The sequence below is a fragment of the Talpa occidentalis genome, unplaced genomic scaffold (assembly GCF_014898055.3).
Source record: "Talpa occidentalis isolate TD23 unplaced genomic scaffold, MPIMG_talOcc4v2.1, whole genome shotgun sequence".
NCBI lineage: Eukaryota > Metazoa > Chordata > Mammalia > Eulipotyphla > Talpidae > Talpa > Talpa occidentalis.
Genome location: NW_026555331.1, coordinates 26,932,099 through 26,957,664, shown reverse-complemented (window position 1 = coordinate 26,957,664; position 25,566 = coordinate 26,932,099). Strand labels below are relative to the sequence as shown.

Sequence of the window (25,566 nt, the reverse complement as noted above, 5' to 3'; positions counted from 1 at the left end):
AGATCTTTTCATAGATATTTAACGTTTTCTTTATACCCCATTTTTCCTCAAATAAATATACAAACTGATTAAAAATGAACTTTTACTATTTTGTTAAAGATCAGTCTAAGTGATGTATAACTATTTGTTTATTTCATCTTCTCAACAGCAGCGTAAGGTATTATTATTACCAATTCATAGATGCACAGAGAAGTAAAACTGCTGAACATTATACCATTGGAGAGTAGAAAAGGTTGGCTGTGTTTTTTTTTAAAGTATCTGAGTTGATTTTTATCCCAAAAAGGCATTTTAATAAGGTAACTAATGAAAACTGGTTTGCATTTATAAACATTTACATACATATAAACATATTTAATTTATACACATGCAAAACCCTTCAGGGAGATTCACATATATTTACATGTGGCTCTTGGCAACTGTTTTTTTTTTTTTCAACAAGGTAAGTTTCAGAGGTGAAAAATCACTCATTTCCTTTTACTACAACTTTGGCCAAAAATCTAGTTTTCCCCTTTTTATTTATTTAATTTTTTTATTCACAATTTTTTAAAAAAAATTTACATCATTGTTCACTTTTAAACAATATTTGCTTACCCCCACCCCCTCAGGTGTAATCCCCATAGAGTTTCCTTCACCAATGCACCCGTGCACCATCACCATAGTCCCCTGTGATCCCACCCCCTACCCCTCCCCTACAGTATGTCTCTGGTTTATAATTGTCCATTTTTGCTTTGCTGTGTTTTGTACTGTTACTATTTTTTTTTAAACTGATGTCTTATTTGGTTCCCCTATATTCCTGCTATAAGGGAAACCATCCGATGTTTTTCTTTTTTCTTCTGGCTTATTTCACTGAGCATAATTCCTTCTAGCTCTGTCTGTGTTGCTGCAAATGGCATGAATTTATCTTTTTTTTTTTAATTTTTTTTTTTTATAGAGGCATGTTTATTTCTTTATTTATTTGTTTTGTTTGTTTGTTCTGTTTACACATGCACTGGGTACAGTCAGAAGCGCGGGAGGGTGAGAGAATTCACCAGAGCCAGAGCGGGGAGCAGAGCAGGCAGAAGGACCGAAGTACACTGCTGAGGGGAGCAGCGGGCGGCAGGAGAGGTCTGCGCGCCATGTGGGACCCTCCTCAGGTGGCCGGGGAGCAGCCGGGGATCGAACCGGCGCCGCAGAGGCCGCGGGCAGCTTCGTAACCCAGCGCTCAACCGCTGCGCCACCGGGGAGGCCCAATTTATCTTTTTTTGATTGCTGAATAATATTCCATTGTGTATATGTACCACATCTTCTTGATCCAGCCATCTATTTTTGGGCATTTGGGTTGTTTGCAGGTTTTACCTATTGTAAATAGTGCTGCAATAAACATAACTGTACAGGTGCTCTTTTGAATCAATGTTTTTGTGTCCTTTGGGTAGATGCCTAGGAATGGAATTGCCAGGTCATATGGTAGCTCCATTTTCAGTAGACTGAGGAACCTCCAGACAGCTTTCCATAGTGGTTGGACAAGTTTGCACTCCCACCAACAACGTAGGAGAGTTCCTTTTTCACCACATCCTTGCCAACATTTGCTGTTGCTAGTTTTTTTAATATGTGTCATTCTTACTGGTGTAAGGTGGTATCTCAATGTGGTTTTGATTTGCATTTCCCTGATGATAAGGGATGTTGAACATTTTTTCGTATGCCTGTTGGCCATTTGCATTTGCTCTTTGGAGAAATGTCTTTTAAGTTCTTCTTTCCATTTCTTGACTGGATTGTTTACTTTGTTTTTGTTGAGTCATGTGAGGTCTTTGTATATCTTTGTGATCAGTCCCTTATCAGTTGTATAGAGTGCAAATGGAAAAGATAAACACCTGGAATTACATCAAACTGAAAAGTTTCTGTACAGTAAAAGAGACATTAACCAAAACAAAGAGACACCCCACTGATTGGGAAAAGGTTGGATTTAAGGGTAAGAAAGCGATCTGAGTCGAGAGCACATGCTTTTAGGCACTGTATTAACTGCCTCTCTCTAAAGTCCTATATAAACCAAGGTTGCTTCTTTTCACACCATGCTTCCACATTGTGGAAAAACATTGTGAATATGCCCACACAATGCTTAAATCACAGCTGAACTCTTTGGGTTCAGATCCATCGAATCAAAGAACTTTCATTACTTTGGCACTACTTCCATCCAACACTTTTTACTATACCTTCTTTCTGACTTCCCAGTTTGACTTTGAACTTCTGCTGGCAGGTGAAACTGCTCTATGTTTTGGTTAGTCTGTTAGAAACATGAAAAACATGCTAACAAACCCAAAATGAGATATTATTTGTAATGGAGAATCCTCCATCAACAAACCAAACCACAAAATCTAGTTTAGTTCCTTAAGGGGGAATATCTGAAGAATCTGAAGCATTGAGTTGACTTGCCAAGCTTATAGGCCCCACTGCATTGTCCTGCATCCCACACTGCATGCTGACATCACACCACAGGTACTGGACCAGGCCCTACTATATCCATGAGTGTCTTAGCCACCAGATGAATCCCATTTTTCATTTGTTCTGTGCAAACAGTACTGAATGGAGTGAATTTTAGCCTAAGACATCTTGAGTTTCATCATGAATTTCCCTTATGGTGGGAGTTAAGGCTATTTTTCTTTATTTCCTGAACTATAATCATTTCTACATAATTGCAGTCATAAAAATAAAAGTGTTGAAAAGTACTACCTTTTGTCCAGTGTTCTTATATCCCTAACTGGACTGTTCACTTCTATTCCCCTTGTACTTACTTGATGCCTGATTTTGCTATTTTGTATCTTGACTGGACAGACTTTCAAGATTCAAACTGTGTAAATGTGAGAAATAATTCTTCACAAAGCTATAAATTTCACAGATCGAAAAACCCTGAAGATTATTAATGAGGCACCATGCAATTAGCTTATACAAAGTGCAGCTAAGAATCATGCATAATGTAAAACAGAAACTTCTAACCACTGACTCATGGAAGATCATTTAAACTAGTTTTAATGGACATGAAGAATTGATATTTAACACAATTCCTAAGAAGATTCTTATTGCTGTAACACTGTGGAAAGAACTTGCTTTCTTGTAGAACATAAGAAAAAAATAGAAAAATAGAGAGCAGATCATGGTTAAGGCAATTTCTAGCAAAGTTAATTTAGACTAGTTTAACATTTTGGAGTCTTTATGCAACCTTATCACAGTATGTTTCTGGTAAAATTGATGTAAAAATTAATTTAAAACAATGTAGCACCTAGAATTTAGGATAAAAGTAATGCTCAAAATATTATGTCATATATGAGGGAACTGTGTTATTTTATCAACTACCCAAAATCCTTGCCTTACTGGAAATTCTGTATTTCTCTGGAAACATATTTCCTTAAAGAATATTAGAAGTATAAACCAAACATTTGCATAGAATAATATAAACCTAAGCCAGTCACATACACTAACTCACTTGATCCTCAGAGTGGTCCTACGATATAAGTACTTTTTTTTTTTTTTAAGATTTATTTATTTATTTATACAAGCACTAGGTATAGTCAGAAGCACGGGAGGGTGAGAGAATTCACCAGAGCCAGAGCAGGGAGCAGAACAGACAGACTGATGAAGTACACTGCTGAGGGGAGCAGCGGGCAGCAGGAGAGGTCTTGCGCCATGTGGGACCCTCACCCGGCGGCCGGGGATCGAACCCACGCTGCAGAGGCTGCGGGCAGCTTCGCAACCCAGCACTCAACCGCTGCGCCACCGGGGAGGCCCTAAGTACTTTTCTTGTGGTCATTTTAGAGATGAAGAAACTGGGACACAGTAGTTAAGTAAGGTCATGCAGCAACTAAGTGATGGAGATATATTTCAAAAAGATTTCAAACTACCCTTTGACCATTAAAAGAGAACATTAGGTGAGATAAAGAGTATATGCTTAAAATTGTATGAACATAATTCTTTTGGGCTACATGTCCTAAAATATTTCAGTTTTTTGAAGTGTTTTTCTGATATGCATTATTTGGTACTAAGACTAATTAAAGGGGTATTTAGTAAATTGATATTTGATAGAAGTGAAAGTACAGGGTTTAAGCCAAAATATGTATATGAAACATTTTATGATTAGGTTTTAGATGTGACTATTAGATATCTAAGCCATATTTTTATAGCCTTTCAGTCTTCAGTGTTTTTAAATTTAAAAGTAAAATATAATCCTAAATTATCATGAATATCCCTTGAAAGGAGTTTAATCATTTATTGCAATGCTTTTGCGTGGTCATGGATCATCAAACATGCATTGAGATTTCCAAATCTATCGGGCTTAAAATATGATGAGCTTGATTATTAATATTGATTTAAATAATCCATATGTATGTCATTTAGATATTTTTAATATCAATACATTGTGAACTAGAAGAAATGTAACTCATCTTTTATCTATTCTTTTCATCTAATAGATATTTAATAAATATTTTTGAAAGAGTAATACTAACAATATTTTCTAACAAAGCATGAAGTAATTATTTTATAAGAAGAACAATCTAAGGGTAGAGAAACCCAAAAATAATGTAATCAATTAATACTAATTGTTATGACTTTTTACCTAAGTTTATATTATTTATGTGGAAAAACTCACAACTGGACAATGTAAACCAATTGTTTCAGCTTTAATAGTATTTACCTACAACTAAATGCTGAATTTAAACTGCTGATATTTGCCCCCAATCATTAAATTTTAGGTTAGTTTGCTGTATTAACATTATTTAAAAATCCTTTCCAACACTGATATTTTCATTTCTCTCCTCCTTTTGTAAAAGATAAGGTTTGACATTATTTGTGGAGGGGCAGTGTTAATAAAATGTTTTCTCATTTAATCATGACTTTATAGCTTGACCCTTTAGTTGCCCCAGACACATAGCTATACTAAGCAGAAGTCTGTTGGAATGGGCATGTATAGAGGTGAATCTGATTGGTTAATTGGTGTCCTCTCAATGCTTTCCCTGGTGGAAATCAAGGCAGCCTGTCTCTAGAAAGGAGACCCAACCTCCCCCACACAGCTGGCACTTGACTTTTACTCTCTAAAGTAGAGTCCTTCTGCATCTGCTGATTTCGTAAAAACATAGAAAATCACCCTCGTGGTCTGTCTTTTTAGATACTTAATTGAAGTATAATATTTTTCTTATTAAAATGTCTCACAGATTAGATCATCTGTATAACACCTTCACACTTTTGCCAACTAGTTTGCCAAGCTTCTCATTTTTTGTACCCAACACTCCATAACTTGTCTTATAAAAATCTGCATTCCCAAAAGGTATTATATTGATCATAGCACTTAGTATTTAGTTTAATAATCCTTATTTTTTAATAGAGGGGTTATGTGCTCCCCATTCCTGCTCACCCAGTATTCCCCTTGACTCTTGCCAATTGTAAATATAAATCAGCATATTATAAATTCAAATATAGGTGAATTCTTAATAATTTATGGTTATTAAGGGGACAAATATTTGTGGTTTTTAAGGGGACAAATCATGAAAATAGCATATAATAATTAAAAGGGGAAATTTTTATATTTGATTTTTAATTTTACTGTATTGTTAATATTAGAATTGCCCCATTTTTCACTGACGAAAATAGTAATAAGGCAGCAGTCTAAAAGGTGCCTGAAAAGATTTGTTACATATTGCGGTAGATTATTAGTTCATGAGGGATAGACATATCTCAGTCTGAGGGTGACTTTGTGCAGGATGGAATTTTTTTTCTCTCTTCCACAGAATGCCTTTGGGGTATTTCTCAAAAAAGAGACTACCGAATAGAATTTCCTACTATTTTCTTATGTAAATAGGACATTGATAATTGAAGGTGTTTATACACCCATTGCACACTCATTTTTCATACTAATATTTTTATTTTGAACACTCCACTTTTTCTGACTGCCCCATTTTCTCTGGTATTACAATACCAAAATAAAGTAAATTAGAATAGTTTTCCTTATTGCTTCACCAATAAAAATATCAATAGGATTTCCTGACATAAATATAAACCCAGTTTATATTTATACCTATCTTCCCTGCACTCAGGATTTGAATATAGCTTTGATGAAAATTCTGTAGTGAAAAGTCTTACAATAATACTATTGTCAGGCTGTAAGGACATATGAGATCATCTTACAGAGGATAAGGATGAGACCTTGAGAGGTTAAGTGACTGGCCCCAGGTCACACAGCTGGAACCTTGGTTTTCCAGATCTTTGAACCCTGCCACAGGTTGTGTGACAGCCTTATGGAAAGAAGGCTACTTCAGAGCAATTTACTTTTCCCTTCCCAAGGTTTCAGCGCTGACACTTTTTTGCACATTGCACTAGGTGCAAGCCCAGAAATTCTGCCAGGAGCAAAGCAACACTCCTTAAACACTCTGTGACTTTCAGAGCCGGATAAAATAAAAGGTTGAAGTTAATGATTGCCAGCTTGGAGGGAGTAGCTCCTCTTTGGAGCCAAATGTATGAGGGGAACAGATGAGACTGTGGGAGTGAAGTTGGCAAAGGGGAAAGAGAAATGAGTCTATTCTTTTTTGAAAATGAAAGTATAATAAATATCTAGATAACTTAGATGTTTATTTTTCATTTAGAGATTCCAATTGCCATTTCAAAAAAGAAATATCTGTACTTCTAGTGTGAGTACTCTTAAATAATAATTTTATATTATTTCTCTAAATGTCATGAAATCATTCTTTATATTTGGAACCAAGGAGATTGTTTTAATGACCTGTATATCTAAAACTATTTGTGTTCCTTTCCTGAAAGATCTTGCTTTCTTACACTGAAATTCCTATCCTTAAGCAGTGACTCATGTTAAGATAATGTGTTTCAACAATTTTGAGAACTAAAAGCAAATATACCTCGGAGATAATGATTATTTAAATTTTTGGTTCATAGAGATAAAACTGTCTTTGACATAAGGAGTATGGATAGAATAGCCAAGAATTCTATCATTTTATTTCACACTCATTTTGTTTTTGAAAAGTCTCTTATCGTGTTTGAGATCCCACATACTGTATGAACTTGAAGACGTTTCTTAGCAAAAGTTTCCTGGAATTTCACTGCCGTGCTGTCCTTAAAGAATATTTTGTAGAACTGTGTTCAAGAAAAGCACTATTCCAATGAAGCATGCCTGAGATTTCCTAATGGTGTACTATTGTGGTTCTTGTTATAGCTGACTATTGATATCTATTTAAACTTTTCATGTTTTTTCTTATTTAAAAGTCTTCCCTTTCTTTGAACTGGAATGTGTAAATGTGCCTAGCATATTAGGTTTTTTCCAAGCAATGCAATTTTTTTAAAAGATTTATTTATTTATGCATATAAGAGCTAGGGTTCAGGCCAGAGATGCGGGAGGTGAGAGGATTCACCAGAGACAAGAGTGGGGAACAGAACAGGCAGACTCACTGAAATATACTGCTGGGGAGCAGCGGGAGAGACAGGAAAGGTGTGCTTCGCCATGTGGGTTGCTCCCTGGCTGGGGATTGAACTCGTGCTACAAAGGCTGCAGATTGCCTCATAGTGTGGTGCTTAACCCCTTGTGCCACCAGGGAGCCCCTAAGCAATGCAAATTTGATGATCTTTATTGAGTTTTTGTTTGAAGAACTGTAGATAGAACACCTGGCATAAGTTTGAACAGATCTTGCTTGAAGTCACTTGCTTACATCTGTTTGTACAACACACACACACACATGCAGTGCATGTACATACACACACACCTTGATTTATATACAATATGCAAAAGGAAGACACAGTGCTCACTCACCTCATTGTAGTGCAGTAGTTTTTTTTTTTTTTCCTATTTTTAAATGGAAGCAGGTGATTTTAATGGGAGCACATGATATACCTCCTCGTGTCTCAATATCTGACATTAATTAGTCATGGAGAATATTTATTTAGATACTATCTCAGGGAATCTGTTTTTATATCGTCCCACAAATAACTCTGACCCTACAGGACCCCATAGTGGGGAGTTATTCTGTTTACATAGTTTACAGTGATACTCTGATGCTGGGGGAAAAGAATTCTTCACCTCAGCAGCATCAAGTTCAAATATTCACACAGTTGCCTGCATAACTTTTTAAAAGTTATTTACTTTGGGCCTCCATGGTGGCACAAGGGTTAAGGCGCAACCTATGAAGGTATTCGCAGCCACTGCAGCACGTGTTCAATCCCTGGCCAGGGAGCTAACCCACATGCCTCAGCAGACCTCTCCTGACTCACCCACTGCTCCCATCAGCAGTGTATTTCAGTCAATCTGCCTGTTCTGTTCCCCACTCTATCTCTGGTGAATCCTCCCACCACCACCCCCCCAACCTCTGGCCTGTACCCCAGTCTTGTATGCATAAAAAATTAAATCTTTAAAAAAAATAAAAATTATTTACTTAAAATCACAGTTCGATTAGGTGGAAATCAACATGCCAAAAGTTTCATAGTTTCAATCAAATCAGTAATATTTAGATGGCATACCATACCCAGAGTTACTGAAAATTTAATTGTGTAGGGCCTTGAATTATTACTTGACTTATTTGTTCATGCTAGATAGTCAGAGATTCTAAGTGTTTGCATCCATAAGATAAGATTTTGGCAAAGGGAATGTTTAAGTTCAAGTTCACTGTCACTAGAGAATTTATACAGTTAAAGGGATAGTGATACAATGTTTTCGTGACTATCTGATTAAATTTGAATTTGATTCCAGTGTGGAGAACTGCTTGGATACATTAGCTGAAACTTTGACAGTGTAAAACTTCCCCTGTGGTAGTACAGGGTCAAATCACATACAGTAGAATTTTTTTCATTTAGGGGTAGATTAATAACTCATTGCGGGTGGGGACTGACAATGGTGGTGGCATATCGTAACTAAGAGCTGAGAACATGCATATGCTTTTCTGGTTCTAACTTTAGAAATCTAACGTGTAGAATGATTTGAAAATTTTTCTGTCCCTACCATTGAGTATATTTTTATAGTGGAAAAAAGAAACACACCTATGAATTGTTAAAACAGCTGTGCATTTGCAAATAGGTCTGAGTCCTTTCAGTCCCGCCCAGTTCTGGAAGCAACACACTCAATAGCATCTTTATCAGCATCAAGCTTCATCTCTTGGCATTAGGTCGAAATTCTCTAAAGAGATATTGTTTTATTTCCCCATTCAGTAGAAGCCAATTTTTCCATCAAATGACACTTATAGTTCTTTTAAAAGTCTGTAATATCAGGATCTCATGGGTCAGATTTTCCTAAGAGTTCTCGGCCTTCCTAAGTCTTATTTTGGAAATCTTCAACACATATTTCCAGCAAAATCTGGAATCCCTAAGACAGCATTAAGTCACCAGTTTCTTGGGTTAGAATTATCCTCTGTTCTTTACCTTTGGGCTGTCTACTTTTATCTCCATTAACCTTTTGGCTTGAGTATAAACATTTATTGAAGGCTACCTCCTTTGTCGGTCCAGTAACTCCAAAGGTTAGTGAGAAGTGGATGCTAGTTTGACCTCTTTTATCCACATTAGATGATTCTAATTATTCCTAAGAAATGACACTTTTGACCCATTTTGTCCTTGTCAAGTTTGTCTAGTTGTAGGCTGTCTAAGCATGCAACTCTGGGTTCAAACAGTGTTCGGGAGTGCAGATTTAGCTTATAATGTGGAGCCTCAGATGTACACACTATTTCTTTTTCTTTCTAAAACCTTCCAGATTAACTAAAATTCTGGACTCCTGTATGCATATTGAATTGATTTATTACTGAAAGGGACTGCTGGGATACTGATAAAGTGCACTCTGAACCTATAAAAACCCACAGGTTATTTCAATACAGAAAAAAAAATGAAGAAATCCTTTGTATAAGTGAGGATGCACTAGGTCATGCTGAGGTTGCAATCAACCCTTGTATCACAACAACTTTTTTACATAAAAATGCTTATTTCTTTCTCATATTACGTGGCCATTATGCTTCCACCATCCCTTCAGCAAAGGCAAGGCAATGGGTGTTCACAGCTTCTGTGTGGAAGTGACAAAAGTCATTTCTTATTCACTGTCATTGGCCAAATGAAGCCAAATGGTCATACCTAACCTGAAGAGACCAGAAAGTGAATGTTGGAAATAATCACTCAACTGCACTCATGACTGACACCACCTTTCAACTGGATAATAAAGTTTTTGTCTCGACTGCGGTACAAATCACTACAAACAGTACTGGTTTCTGAGAATTAGTGGACACTTCCTAAATGCTTTGTGCTTTTTTAATTTGCTCATGTAACTATGCAGCAAAAGGTTGCCAGGCCTCAATGCTGTGTTAAGCTCTGTGCTGGTTGCTTTTTACGACAACCTTTGAAACTAAAATCGTTATTCCCATTTTGCAGATGTGTGCTCTGAAGGTCAGAACATTCAGGGTAGTGATTTGCTGGTTACAGAACCCGTCAGCACTTGTTGGGGTTCAAACCTAAATTATTTGACTCCACGAATGGAAATGTCCTTTCTGCTGTGCTGCAACTCTACCGTGAGGTCAATGAATCATGAAATATTTTAAATACCCAATTATAGAGGCAGGAATCATTCAGTCACTGCTGTGTATTATGTTGTACTTCAAGGCAAGAACATGAAATTTATGTAATGATTGTGGAATGACAATGTAGATTTGGTATTATTCCAACCAAGGGAAAGTGGTGTCATATTTTTGAGCTGTTTGATAAGGAAAATAAGTCATTTTATTTTAAACTATAGATCAGTAAATTGGAATGTTTCTTGTATTAGTTTCCTTTGCCACCAGGAAAAATGACCAGATTTTAGTGACTTAAAAAAACAACTTTATTACATTATAGTTCTGTGGCTCAAAAGTCTCTTATGGCCAGATTGAAATCAAAGTGTCAGGCAGTATGAATTCCTCCCAGCAGGTTCTAAGGGAGAACTCTTTTCCTACTCATTTGGGTGATTGGCAAATTCACTTCCTTTAGGTGACAGAACTGACATTTTTGTTTTTTACTTCTGTTAATGCAAGTCATTCATAGTTTCTAGACTCCATGGCATTCCTTAGTTCTTGATCTCCATATGCTACCTTCAAAAGTAGGTAGTATATTTTCATGTCAAATCCTTGAATAGAAAATAACAGCAATATCCACGTTGATCACATTTGATCTACTATGTTTGATTCTGCCCATATGGATAATCTGGGATGTTCTCACCATTTCATGATCCTAAACATTAGTCATATCTTTAAAATCCCATTTGCCGATACAGGTAATAAATTCATGTGTTCCAGGGGACCAGGATATATAGGCAATATTGGGGGGACCATTTTGCTGCCTACCATACCTTTTATATTCATTCTCTTTTCTCAACATATTTTGCCAAATTTATCCTCTGTAGGTTGGAAGTAAACATCTTGAACTTTCTTCAATTGTGATGTTAGGCAATTAAATTCATAGAACTTTAAAGTTGCTTCCAGCTTTTAACATTCAAGACTTGTATGAATCCTTGTGATAGAAACATGGGAAAGTGAATCTAATGATCAGTGTGGATATTATTGTTATTTTCTATTCAAGGTTTTTGCTAGAGTGTAGATTTCATATAATCCTGGCTAACTCCTTCCTTCTCATACTTGGTAATCTTCTTTGAAGGCAGTCAATCTCTATAAAAGTTGACTTCTTCAGAAAGAAATTGACATACCTTCTCAAAACTGTAATAACTGGTTCCTTGAGATTTTTTATCTACTTATTATTTACTTTACAGCTTGGTATAGCTTTCAGAAAGTCTTTTCCACTCTTTCCTCTTTCCTTATTGATTTAGAGTCAAAGAAATTGTTTTGCCTTCAATTTAGTTTCTTATTAACTCAGATTCTACCTGTGCCCAGGTTTAAGGAATATCTGCCGAAGTTTTAAAAGGTATCATTCCTAACTTACCATTAAGGAAAGATATTTTATTTGTTCTGCACAACCAATTCTCTAAGTCTTAATTTGTTTATGGGGAAAAAATGTTAACTGCTAAATCCTGGAATTTTAAAAATTAAAAGATATAATTCAAATAATGTATGTAACATCCAACAATTACTAAGTGATCAATTGATGTAAATCACTGCTAAGTTTAATAGTAGCAGGGTTAGGGACAGAGACATCTCATCCCAATTTATCCAGTGTGTCCCAGTTTTAGTGCTCTAAGTGCAGAATCTTGCAAAACCCTTCAATGTCAAGAAAACCCAGATGGCTGGTTACCCTAAGAGTGGTAAGGTTTGGAAACAGAGCTAAATAAATGTGGACAGTGTCTCCATAAACAGTTTAACCTGAAAGTAATTATTTAATCTTTAAATTGTAATACCATTATCTGAAAAACATGGAATCTAAATAAATAAGGATTTTGTATAAGTAATAGTACTCTCACTTTTCCTGCTTAAAAGAGCTTTACTTGCTTCATTTTGCTTAGAAATTTACACACAAGAAGTTTTGCCTGCTATGCAAAGGCCCTTCAAAATCTGTTTTTAATCTTTCCTTTAGATATTTAGGCTGCCATCCACTTATAAAGATAATATCAGTGATGATTATGATAACAGATAACACTTACCTAGTGCTTTCAACATACTAAAAATAGCTCCACCAAAGGTTTTATAAGAATTTAAACCAAAGAGTCACAACACTAATTACTCCCTATACATACAACTCTCTTATATACAGCTTTGCCTGTGTTATTACCTATCAACAGTTAAAAATTCTTCCAGTTTACCTTTAAGATCTTGCCTGATTGTCACCTCCTCCATCATATCTTTGAGAGTTTCTCTCTAATCCTTTATTGTCCCCAAAACAGTGTATGCCTGATTTTATATAGCTAACCATGCTGCTTTTCACATGATATTAAACTTTTATAAGCTGTATCCTTCACCAAAAAACGATCTCCTCTTATCCTAGCACCAAGCAGTGTGTTGTTAAAATCTATATTTAAAATGAGAAGAGAGGAGATGTTACAAAATAAAACTACTAAACCCCATGCACAGATTTATCAATATGCTGGGCTCTCTTTTGTGATTTACTCTATTTATTGTTTGAAGAACTGCCCTGAACTATGAACTTTACTGTTTCTCTGGTTGTATAAAGAGCATCATTAAGAACTAATATTTAATATTATATTAAATGGGTCACTGTCATCTCAGACTGAAGAAACTTGCTTTTTCTCAAATTCTATTTTGAAAATGGAAAGCAATAAAAACTTGAAAACTTTTTGCCTAGATTTTATAAAACTATAGCAAAATTATTTCCTTCCTATAGGACTTTCCGGCAGTTGTTTTCCATGGTTGTACTTGCTATTATTAGATACATAGTTGAAAAATTAAGACTTTAACATGAATCAAGGTATGAAAATAAAAAATCTATATGCTGGTATTTTTTTACATTTGATCTGGTTTATACCTCTTCTGTTTTACTATTTGAAGTGGGTTTTTTTTTCCTCCCAGACTTCTTTTTAAACTTATCATTGTGGTTGATTTTTCCATCTGATAGGTATTTTATGGTAGCTTGTATCACTTGTATTTGAAATAAGTTAGCATTCATTTTAAGTATAGTTTTTAATGTGGCTTTGTAGTTAACAAAAGATTTGTGTGTCAGGGGCTATCGTTGTCATTTGTTGGGAGAAATGAGTATTCTGAATTCCTGAGAGATTTGAAATGGCCAGATTACATGGAACACCTCAAGTGAATACTTGTTAATGCCAATTTGGGAAATTTGTGATAGCACATAACACGTGGGAAAGTCCCAGAATGGGCTAAGATCTCTTTGACAGGATCGTATCTAGGTGAAAATTCAGTTCAAAAATTACCTTGAGACCCGTGTATTGTACTCTGTGTTGTGGTTTCATGATATTTGATAGACAGAACATGGGCTGGTGAATGATAAAGTCTGAATGCCAGTTCCCTGTGACTCCTCGGGAAACAAAGATCTTACTAAGACTTACTTATTTCCTCCCCAGTTTCTTTCCTGCCATGTAAATTTGTTAACATGGTTAAAGTCAAATAATTTGGTGCCAAAGATCCTAAAATGATGAACCTTTTGAGCCTTCTATTTAAAATGTAGACTGAAAATATTTCGGTAGCACTACAGCACTTATCTCCCAGCTTCTTTGCTTCCCAGAGCGAGAGTTGTTGTGCTTTAGTTGCTCTGCATTTGAATTTATTCACGATTCTCCTTTTACAGCCTTTCTGGAGACAATATGTGGTGAATCATTAACAATATTATTATTTCAGTTACAGTCAAACTACATAGCCACATTTAGAAAAGGGGCTGGGTGGGTTTCATTATTCATTCAGAATAAATTCCTACTCTAATATAAATGTTGCTCAGGATAGAGCTTTGAAATGGATCCTGATTCTTTAAATTCTTTCCTGTCTGTTTCAGGAAATAGTGAGATCCTGTTGATAGGAAAGTACAATGTGTCTAAAGTTCACTTCTAAACACTCTGCTCTTTGCAATGAAAGTCATCTGCATTCTCTTTATAATTCAGACCCACAAGAGATCTGCCTAATCTTGGAGATCAGATCCAGTATCATTTAGTAAAAAAATCCTTGATAATAATTCTACCATTCAGATTAGTGAAAGCAGTAAAGCTTTACAGCTTCTGTCTTCTTAAAAAGATATCATGAGACTGGGGAATAAGGACTTGGATTATGTTTTGGGAGATTTAGTTGTTTGTAAAAATAAAATGATTAGTACAGTTATTATTCAAGTATTTAATCAACGAAAGCAAATGGCATCTGTTTGTTATCATTCTTTCTACAGAAGACAAAGGCTCAGGTCCCAATGGTGCTGACTGCTGGTCCCAAGTGGCTACTGGATGTGACTTGGCAAGGAGTGGAAGACAACAAAAACAACTGTATTGTGTACAGCAAAGGTAAATGCAAGATCATTTCCCTCTCTTTTTGGAAATATTGAAACCTGAGCATTGCCAAACAGCCCCAAATGAGCTGCAGTGGCAATACACAGTAAAATTTGATCCTCTCTCTTCCTTTTTCCCTTATGAATGTAACTTGTACTTGCAACAAACTACACTGGGTTTTTCAGTTGTTGTTGTTTTTTTTTTTTTTTTTCTGTGCTGCATAAAACAAAGTATTTTATCTTTAATTTCTTAGCATGATAGCCCTGTATTTGAGTATTTGAGTGACTTAACTAGTACCTTCCTTGGTGTTAGTTCTGTTGACAACCAGGTTTGCTGAATTCCCAGATTCTGTTCTTAGGCATTACCTATCAAAAAGTAGATTGTTTTGAAATTTAACAGTTTGTGTCGAGGTGCATGCTTCAGGAGGTTCTATATTCCAGCCCATCTCTTGAAATCTCATATGATGAGAGGATGACTGAAAATGAAAACATTGCAGAGACTGAGAATTCTTCCCCATGTGATTTCAAAAGAGCAGAGTCCAAACAGGAAAGAGACTTTCAGGTCTTTGCTTTGATTTGCTCAGTGTGACATCAGCCAAGACTGTGCTGTGTAGCTATGCCTGGGCTTCAGAGCAGCCACAGCATTGCGATGGCTCATCATGGTGTTGTAGAGCAACCCCGATACAAAACGGGGTGCCTGACTGTGGGTCCTCACCCGCGACATCATTTCCCCCTAACAATGGGACCAACTCTCCAACACACAGACTCCTCCTTGAATGTGGTGTGGTTTGGGACACTTGTCTCCATATTCAAGTTGTAGGTCTTAGCTCTGTACTAGAAGAGTGATATCCCTAATTTCACCTCTTTGTAAATATTGCAAAACCTTGTGCTTCTCATGTTTAATTTCTTTCAGCTTTCTTTTTTAACCAAATAGACCTACTGAGATTAAAGATTTATTTGCACATTGAACCTACAAACCATGAAAGCATACAAGAGAACAAGCAAATAGGCACCCCTATCAATATATTAACATATAAAACACTAATCAAAACATCAAAGACTCTTAAAAACTTGCTAGAAACAATTACAACTTGTTCCTATAATCATTACAATTTGTACACTTATAAGAGGATTGCCTTTAAACTACCATAAGCCTTTGAAAGTTGAAACACCGGAAAGAGGGAATTTGCAAGCTAAAAAAAAAAAACAATCTGCACACCAGGATCTGATTATATTCCTTTTCCTTTTGTAATTGCTGGTCCTGAGACCCACTCACTTTCTAACCTGAAATACCTGTGGTATGCTGGCAGGAGCTTTTAGCTACAAGGGAGGTGAGATTTCCCCAGGATATGTCAATAGGATCTATCAAAGTGGAAAGAAAGAAGATAGTCTGCCAGTTTACCATTACCAATATCCAGGATGGAAAAACTACAAAAGATACTGTCAAATGTCAGATCATTAACTGGGAACAAATTTGTTGTACGTATCTTAGCTCCATGATGTGAACAAAATATGGAGGAACCAAATGACTGTTCTACTGGCATAATCCAAATCCACTGCATTCTTCAAGCATTATTATTTTAAGAAAGATGGTTGTTATATTGTCATAAGGAAAGAAATGTAGCAAAATTATAGTCTAATGTTAATGGAGCATTTTAACATTATGGTTGGCCATACTTAAGCCTTTTGGCAATAAACAATTTGGAATAATTTATAGAAGTTTATTAGTAGATTAGTTAATTCATAAAGCATGGGTTGAATACAACTATATGCTGGTCTTGTACATTGCTCACAATAGCCACCATTTGTTAGGCAACCTATCCTTAGTACCCCCATGCCAAATTGTAGGTACTCCTCATCCTCTTTGTCATCATACTCTTTGTTTGATGATCATCATTTGAGTGTTTGTGAAATGAGTAAGTAAAAGCCATTGTTACCTGCCTTTCTAGTCTACCCAGCACTTAATGAAGACAGGGACTGTGTCTTAGACACCTTTCTATCCCCAGTCAGGGATGCCACATGTACCAAAAAAGCACTAAATAAATATTCATTAGACCAGATAAATAAATGAATATTTGCTAGAAACTATAAGACATTTCACAAACTCTGATGACGAACCATATGAATTCCTGCTTTTAATCATTTTTAACCCACAGAGGTAATTTGATATGTTCAATTTACAAGAATAGTTGGTTTTGCAAGTCAAATAGCAGAGACTGCAACACCTACTGTATATACATTATTTTATTTAATCCTCATTTAATAACTCTTATGCGTAAATTAGCATACTATCCCATTTTACAAAAATGTGAAATTAATGGTTAGGTAAGGTAATTTGCCATGATCACAAAGCTAATAAGTGATTTCAGTGAGATTCAAATGTTTATCTATTTAACTTAGAGTCTGAGTTGCATATCTTAGAATATGTTCTCCCTACATTGTTTTCAAAGAGCTCAATGGGATGGGAAGTATTTTCTCATTTTACACAATTTCACATTGTGACTTAAGAGAGGTTGTATGTTTGTTTGTGGTCATGGAGAACTGCCAGTTTGAATCCAGGCCTTGCTCATTCTAAACCCTGTATTCTTTGTACTATGTGACTCTTTTTTTTCCCTTGCCACTATGGCATGATGAGTAAATCTTCTCAATCTGCTCAGGCCTTCATGTCCAGAAACCACAGAGCACATACTACAGCTTGGCACTATCCCAGGAGCATTCCATCGCACCCTAAAAGTGAAGAAAAGCCCCATGACCCAATATTGCCTTACAGCTCCTCTTAAAACCGCCAAATGCTTGATAGTATTAATGCACTAAGAGTCCTATAGGAAAAAAAAGGAAAAGAAAAAGCTACTTAACATACTTGATGATATGCAATAATATAGAAACAGATGTAGATTTTCTCTTTCCAATGAAAATCTATTGGAATTAGTGTTCTGAGTAACACATTTGAGAAATCACTCTATAGACTCTACTCTGATCTCCCAGATGGCCTTCAGAAGCCTGATGCTAATTCTTAGTATTTGGAGCAAAGGGATAACTCAGCCAGAGTATGTCTCCAAATTCTGTGAATATCTTAATATTCTGGAGTTGTATGAGGGATAATTTGACTCATGGAAAATATGACCAGGGAAGGTCTTCTACGAACACTCAGGACAATAAATTCTGTCTTCACAGGTTGCAAATGTGATAATCCTCTGAAGCCAGAGTTTTCTTTGTAGGTGGATAAGTTCAGCAGTTTAGACTTAGTAAGTAAGGACTTGAATATGGATAAGGGGTGATGCATTTTCATAATGTGTATGTTGTTATTTCAAGCTATTGTTTTCAAATGCTAGAAATCTGAATGAATGTCTTGTGAAAAAACTAAGTGTGTGTGTGGTGGGGGGCGGCGGTTAGGGAAACTCATCTGCTTGTATAACTGAGAGTCTCAGTATGTTCTGAACTTCAGGAAAAGCTTAATCAAACAGCTCAAACTTTGTCCCAGGCTGTCTTCCTCGCCCTTCTGACCTTCTTTCTCTCCTTCTTCTGTGGGCTTCATTCTCAGAAATATTCTGAGGTGGGAGGAAGCTCCATGCTTTCTCTACCAGCACAGCAATTCCCGTGAAAAGATAGCTTTTCTGGTTCTGTCTTGGACATGTCACATAACAATCCTTGAAGCAGTTGATCACTATGACCCTCTTGACAGACTGCTATCATTTTTAGGGCCAAATAGGAGAATTAACCCCACAGGAACCACTAAGGTAGAGGAGAGATGGTTCCCCAAATGAAACCAAAGTGCTGCTACCAGACAGGAACTTATCATTGGTCTCCTGATGGCTGACATCTATGTCCCTGGATGGAGCATGCTTTTCCTAACATCTGAGTTCTCATTGAAATGAAAAATATTTTTCATCTGATTGACAAAATGATGAAAAATTACTTCTCATTAAAAAAATCAGTCCCTCATACCAAAGTTGCATTTCCTTACTTTGTTTTTCAGCTATGAACCAAAATTGCCTATTATTCTAGAACCTGGCTATCTGAGAATATATATGTCAGTACCTGTTTACAAATTGAATATAAAATGTATATGCATAACATTTTTTTAGAAAGTGTCTTAACTATAAAAATTTTCATAATATATTCTTTTGGTGTATGCATGCAAAATTCTGAAAGCATTGTTAAATGTGGGATAGAGTAAAATTCAGTATAATTATAAAGTCTTCATTGCCAGGGTGTCCATCCAATAATTATTATAAAATTATGTTATTTCACTTAGTGCTGTTTGACAGACTGCCATCATCTTGTTCATCAAAGTAAAAAAGTATAGTATTTGGCACTAACATTATAATCTGATGTACTTTTTTTCCTGCCTCAACTATCCCCTGTACTTCCAGAAAGTAATTAGCTCATCCAGACATTGATGGACCAGACTTGTTGGGTCATCTGGTTTTTGCCATTATTCTTAACAGACTGCAGATAATTCTAATTTACTTATCTCCAATGGAAAAAAGACTAAAAAGCACCATGCTAAAGTTAAAGGGAAGCTGCTGGGGGTAGAATGAGCAAGGCCTCCCCACTTACTCCTAAAATTCACTATGCCTATTGAACATAGTGGATAAACTTCTTTCCTTTGCTTTATAGTATTGTGTTCTCTGCAGTGTTTGCACAGTATGGTGACTTTTCCCATATATTTCTCAAGTAAGTAGGTTACCTCAAATTTTATGCTTTTGAGTATTCAAAATTAAAGCTTTAACATTTTTTTACGTGAGTTTGTTCATTCAGTTCACTTCAAATAAGAAATAATTTCCATTATTTAGTTTTTCATGAAGTTGTTATTTAAGAGTCACCACAGTCCCTGATTATCCAGATTAAGAGAATAAAAATTGTCAATCAAGAGTTAAAAAGGGGGCCTCCCCAGTGGTGCAGTGGGTTGAGCGCAGCACTGTGAAGCTGTCTGCAGCCTCTGCAGCATGGGTTTGATTCCCGGCCGGCCAGGGAGCTACCCACAACCTATGTTTGCCCTTGTGGTCATAGGTTGGTACAAATTAAGAGGAAGTAAATGTAGCGTTCCATGTTGATATCAAGCAAAAGGACAGGAAATCTTTTTTTTTTTTTTTAAGATTTATTTATTTATTTATACAAGCACTAGATACAGTCAGAAGCGTGGGAGGGTTAGAGAATTCACCAGAGCCAGAGAGGGGAACAGAACAGGCAGACTGACGAAGAAAGGGAATAGAGCAGGCAGACTGATGAAGAAATACACTGCTGAAGGGAGCAGTGGGCACAGCAGGAGAGGTCTGTCGCACCATGTAGGACCCTCGCCAGTGGCCAGGGATCGAACGGGCACTGAAGAAGCTGTGGGCAGCTTCGCAGCCCAGTGCTCAACCGCTGCGCCACCAGGGGAGGCCCAGGGCAGGAAATCTTATACCAGATTCAGAGCAAAGAATTCCATATGCACCTTCTGTCTCTGTGCACTCAAAAGTTTCAGTAGAGAGCTGTGTTATAGAATTAGAAGTTTCAAGTCTTTGCCTGAGAACATGATTGGATTTTATTTTTCTTGTGGACATGATGGTTTCACATTTGATGAAAATCTCATATAAAATGCTAGTTTAAAGATCTATCATTAATACCAGTAATAGCAATTACCATTTATTAAACATTTACTTTATGCCAAGGATTATTTTAAATACTTTATATACATTTTCTCGTTTACCATTACAACAAACTCATGATGTAAGCACCACTATTCCCATTTTATAGACAAGTAAACTGAGATTTAGTAAATAGTAAATAGTTCTTTACTTTTAGTAAAAAGTAAATAGTTCTGTGATACAAACTCAAAGAGGATGAAATTAGGATTTGAGCTTCAGCATGTTGACTTCAATTCCTAACTATACATTTAACGTACCTTTAAAGATTTATTTATTTATGCATACAAGAACTGGGGTACAGGCCAGAGGCGTGGGGGTTGAGAGGATTCACTAGAGAAAGAGTGGAGAACAGAACAGGCAGATTGACTGAAATACACTGCTGAGGGGAGCAGTGGTCAAGTCAGAAGAGGTCTACTGCACCATGTGGGTCACCTCCCTTGCTGGGGATCGAACTCATGCTGCAGTGGCTGTGGGTAGCTTCATGTTGCTGCGTCTTAACACCTTGCGCCACCAGGGAGGCCCCTAACATGGCTTTAAATATAATATAATTAAGCCAAGTTTGCAGGTTAGTGCTCTTCTTTACAAATTTGTATGTGTGCTTATCAGTGAAACTCTTTTTTTCTCATTCTATGGTATGAATTTAAAAGGACGGTGCTCAAGAGTTAAAACACCAGGACTTTACACTTATTCCCCTGTTACTTCTAGGTTGACAGCAATTTAATATCACATAGATGAGTAATCTTAAAATCATCATATGACCATATTCCAAGTTATGATTTTGCTTATTTGCTCAAATCCAACCATGCAATTAATTCATTTGTATTGATTGTTTAGAATATTCAAGGTCCTAAACTAGACACCACTGAAGTAATGACAGAAATTCTAACATGACCTTTAACGTGGGTGAACAACTTTCAACACACTGACTAAATTAATCAACTCTTCAAAACAAAGATCTTTTACTATGAGGAATCTCACAAAAGTCCTGCACCATTTTCAGTCTTAAGATAGAAGATTGGGTGTGTATTACTAGAATTCTGAGTCAACAACCATGTCTCACATGACAACCAATTTTCAAATTAGCCTGCAAGTTAGCCTACAGGTTTAATGTTTATTTTAGTTAAAGGGTCAAATATTATAAATAAGAAAGTAATTTATTTTAAGTGTTTATTTAAGTATACTGTAATTCATAGAAAATATATAACTGTTGTCTAGTTTTACAATATTATTAAAAGAGACTGAGTGCCTGAACCAAATATTTAGCAGCGGGAATTATAAAATCATAAGGCGATTAAGTTAGCTAGTCGCGGAATTCCAATATTGCTTTTTAAATGACTTCAGGATATAGGAGGTACTAAGGTTATTATCTGTTATCAGGAATACAGTGGAATTGTACAACTGGATAATAACCAAACAAACTGACACAATGTAAAATTACATTATCAGTGTGTTAAAACAAAATTGCGCCCTAAAGGAGTCCACATGCCAGCTCAGAGCTGCAGTGTAATTATGCTTAACTCTGATAATTAAAATACAACGGAGATCAACAGAATCATTTTCATTAAGAAAATTATTAATGATGGTGGTATAACAGTAATTGATTGCAGAGCACCACAGGATAACGCAATGCTGAAAACTCAACATGTTTCATGAACATCTGAAGCTTTTTCTGGTTATGTTCTAGAAGAATGAGAGATGTTTTGAGAAGTGAGCAATTTATTATGTCTGTTCTAGGAATCAGTGATTGTAAAAAATGGCTGGTTTAGAAAACCACAGTTTTGATTCAAATTGTCATTTCAGAGGCGCTCTTAAGGTCAAGACAAGTGGACCCACTAGTGGCTGTATTTGTGCAGTAGAGCTGGCAGTTGCAAATTGCAGAATGACGGCAAATATTGGCCCTTTGTCATTTCCATTTCCTATTATGCATTTACTGTTTTTGCAATTATGTGGGTGATTTACTGATGTTATTTTAGTCTGAATCTGGTTCTATTGAATAGTTTGTCTTTAATTATTAATATATGCTATATACTGGGGAAAAATTGATTTTACACCCGTATCATTGCTGAGCTTCCTTAATGAAGTGTTGGTGAACAATAGTGCATGATAATCTATTAATTACCTCAATGGATTAGATGTACTGTTACATGTTGGGGAAAAAATATCTTCAACCACCTGAATTCATGAATGAATGAAGCTTCTGTCTCTCAGGGGTGAAAACCCAGTTAAAATGTTGGCAAATGATAAGAACTAAGGCTATATCAGTTTTATAAGTATAAAAATGATAAAATGAAGAGTGAGGTCTTTGGAGAGGTGACTCACTATCGTTCCAGGATGTTAGCTTGTCATTCAAAGAGATGCTAATCTGAAAAACTACCCCAAAAGCATCTTTGTTAGCTAAAGTGAGGGACAACTCTTTAGGGCAGTTATTTTTTTTTTTCTTTCAGACTTGCTGTGAATACTTTTTAAAAACACTGTATGTATGACACAGAAGAAATTATTATAATTCGAAGTGAAAATGCAGAATGAGGTTTTGTGTCTAGTATGATTATAATTACATTTTTAAAAGTATATGCACAGGGTAACATACTAGAAAGAAATAACCCAAAATTATGAAAGCATTTCTGTAAGCATGGTAAGATTTGGAAAGATTTTTTTGTAGTCCATTGTACAATTTCCTTCACCTTATTTTCCTTAGGGAAATTAAGAAAATATTTGCAAATGAAAATCACTCTTTGTCTTAACTGAATTCTTGCTCTTTTTATACAACCCAAACTGAAAGAACAAAGAAATCTTTGCCTTACCTACTAAGTAGCCCTCATCCATAAAATTTAAATCATTTCCTAGTGATACAATTATTTTTCTTTAATATCTCCGTGAATATCCTAACACTTGTGCTTCAGAAGTTAGTTTTCCAAATGAAATGAAAGTACTTGAGTACCTGATAGGACCAAAAGGAGTATGAACCCCTAATGCCCAACCCTGATATGGGTCTTATTCAAAGAGCATTATTGGGGAAGGTTAGATAACACTGAGTCAGGCTTGCATGGTCAAGGCAACAATGACGAAAGAAGTGGACTTCTGGTTGGATACTGATACTTGAATAAAAATTTGACATGGAGGAAAGGCCTTTGAGGAATTTGAAACTATGCCTAAAAGCTTACAGGCTACAGTGCAGAGGATATTTCCATGAGTGTATCAGCACACAATTGATTTAGAACAGATATTTACAAATAAGATCAGGGAGGGACAAGCTACTAGATTTCTGAGGATCATATGTAGATTCATTTGAACACTCAATTTGAAGACATGACACATTGGGATTTTGTGAGATCAAGGTATCAAAGGTTAAGTGTAGGTACACCCATTAATAAAACTAAGATTTTTTTGTTGTTGTTCAGGAAATACTCCTGGCAACTCTTCCCCTCTAGAAGATGTATTACACCATCCACCTCAATCCACAATTAGCCCAACCATTTTACAACACCACATGGACCTCCAGTTCTCCCATCTTCCCCAATACCATACTGCCATTGCCTTTATTATTCTGTTCATCAAACCCTCCTGGACTTATTTCCCAATTACTTGATTGGTATTCATAGGCCTTTCATTCTAATCACTCCCTGCACCCACTCACGAATCTCTCTCTCTAGCCTTTACTGGCTGACAACACCCTGAGTCTGATTATTCCAACTTTCTACTTGCCCCTGGCCACATCCAAGCATTCTAAATAGGTGAACCCCTACTTGTGAAGTGTTTAGTATAGTGCCTGATCACAGTGAGTGCTACATAAACATGTGATCAAATAAGCAAACCAACCACCATCACCACTATCAACAAAAACCCCTGCCAAACAGTTTATTACTTTCACCCCAAGGTGAAAATGAACTCTTAAGTGTATGTAGCCTGAGAATACAGATTTACTTCCCTGATCAGTCTTTAAGGTCACCATTTCAGACCTCGTTTCCCCAAATATGTAACATTCTTGTTAGATAATGACTTGCTTTTAGTTTCACAGAAAATGGAAAAGGGGAAACATATCTCACCCTCCAATGAATGGCTTCCCATCACAAGGGAACAGTATCCATCCTAATGACAAGGATAGATATGGTCCATAGCCTGTTTTTATAAATAAAGTTTTATTGGAACACAACTATATCAATTTGTTTATATGGCTGTTTTCACACCATTACCTCGGAGTTGAGTCATTATGGCAGAGACCAGCTAGTCTACAAAACCTAAAATATTTATTATTGGGCCCTTTACAGAAAAAGTTTTCCAACCCTGAATTAAGCTCACAAAGTCATTACCTCAGCTTAACAGGCCCTAAATAATCTGTCCTTGGCTACCTCCATAGCTTGTTGTACTACGTCTTTCCACTCATCTTTTCCAGTGGCACAAGACCCCTTGCTTTTGCTTGAAAGTCCCAGTGCCTCTCCCTTAGGGCCTTTGAACTTTCCTCTGCCCACACATTGGTTCTGCTCTTGTCTCATTCAGAACTTTCCCCAAATGTTGCTCTCCCATAAGGTCTGCTAGCTACTCTGTCTCTTTTTCTCTAGTTCTTACCTTTTACTCTTTTGTATTAGTCAGCTCAGGCTACTACAACAAAACACCATAGGTTGGGTCACCTAAACAATATACATTATTTTTCACATTTCTGAATGGTGGGAAACCCAAGATCAAGGTGCAGGCAGGTCAGTAATTTCTTGTTTTGCAGATGGCGACTTTCTTGATGTATCCTCAAGTAGGAAAGGAGAGAGAGAGGGGCAAGAGGAAGAGAGGTGTAGAAGGAGAGAGGGAGAGAGATACGTGTATCATGTCTCATTTCATATTAGGGCACTAGTCCCATCATGATATCTCTACTCATGTGGCCTCATCTCTGATTCCATCAGTGTTTATTAAGACTTCAGTGTATAGGCGCAACAGACCTCTCCTGCCGTGTCCACTGCTCCCCTCAGCAGTGTATTTCGTCAGTCTGCCTGTTCTGTTCCCCGCTCTGACTCTGGTGAATTCTCTCACCCTCCTGTGCTTCTGACTATACCCAGTGCTTGTAAAAATAAATAAATAAATAAAAAGACCAGTGTAT

At 36.4% G+C, this 25,566-nt stretch overlaps 1 protein-coding gene across 4 annotated transcripts in view; it reads left to right on the top strand.

Moving 5' to 3' along the window:
- ZFPM2 (zinc finger protein, FOG family member 2) overlaps nucleotides 1–25,566 on the top strand; it is a 450,746-nt gene that overhangs the window by 282,434 nt on the left and 142,746 nt on the right. For all 4 annotated transcript variants that reach the window (XM_054692032.1, XM_054692031.1, XM_054692033.1 and 1 more), the window contains one exon: nucleotides 14,758–14,869. In XM_054692032.1, the coding sequence (XP_054548007.1) occupies nucleotides 14,758–14,869 (112 nt within the window). The remainder of the gene's footprint in view (nucleotides 1–14,757; nucleotides 14,870–25,566) is intronic.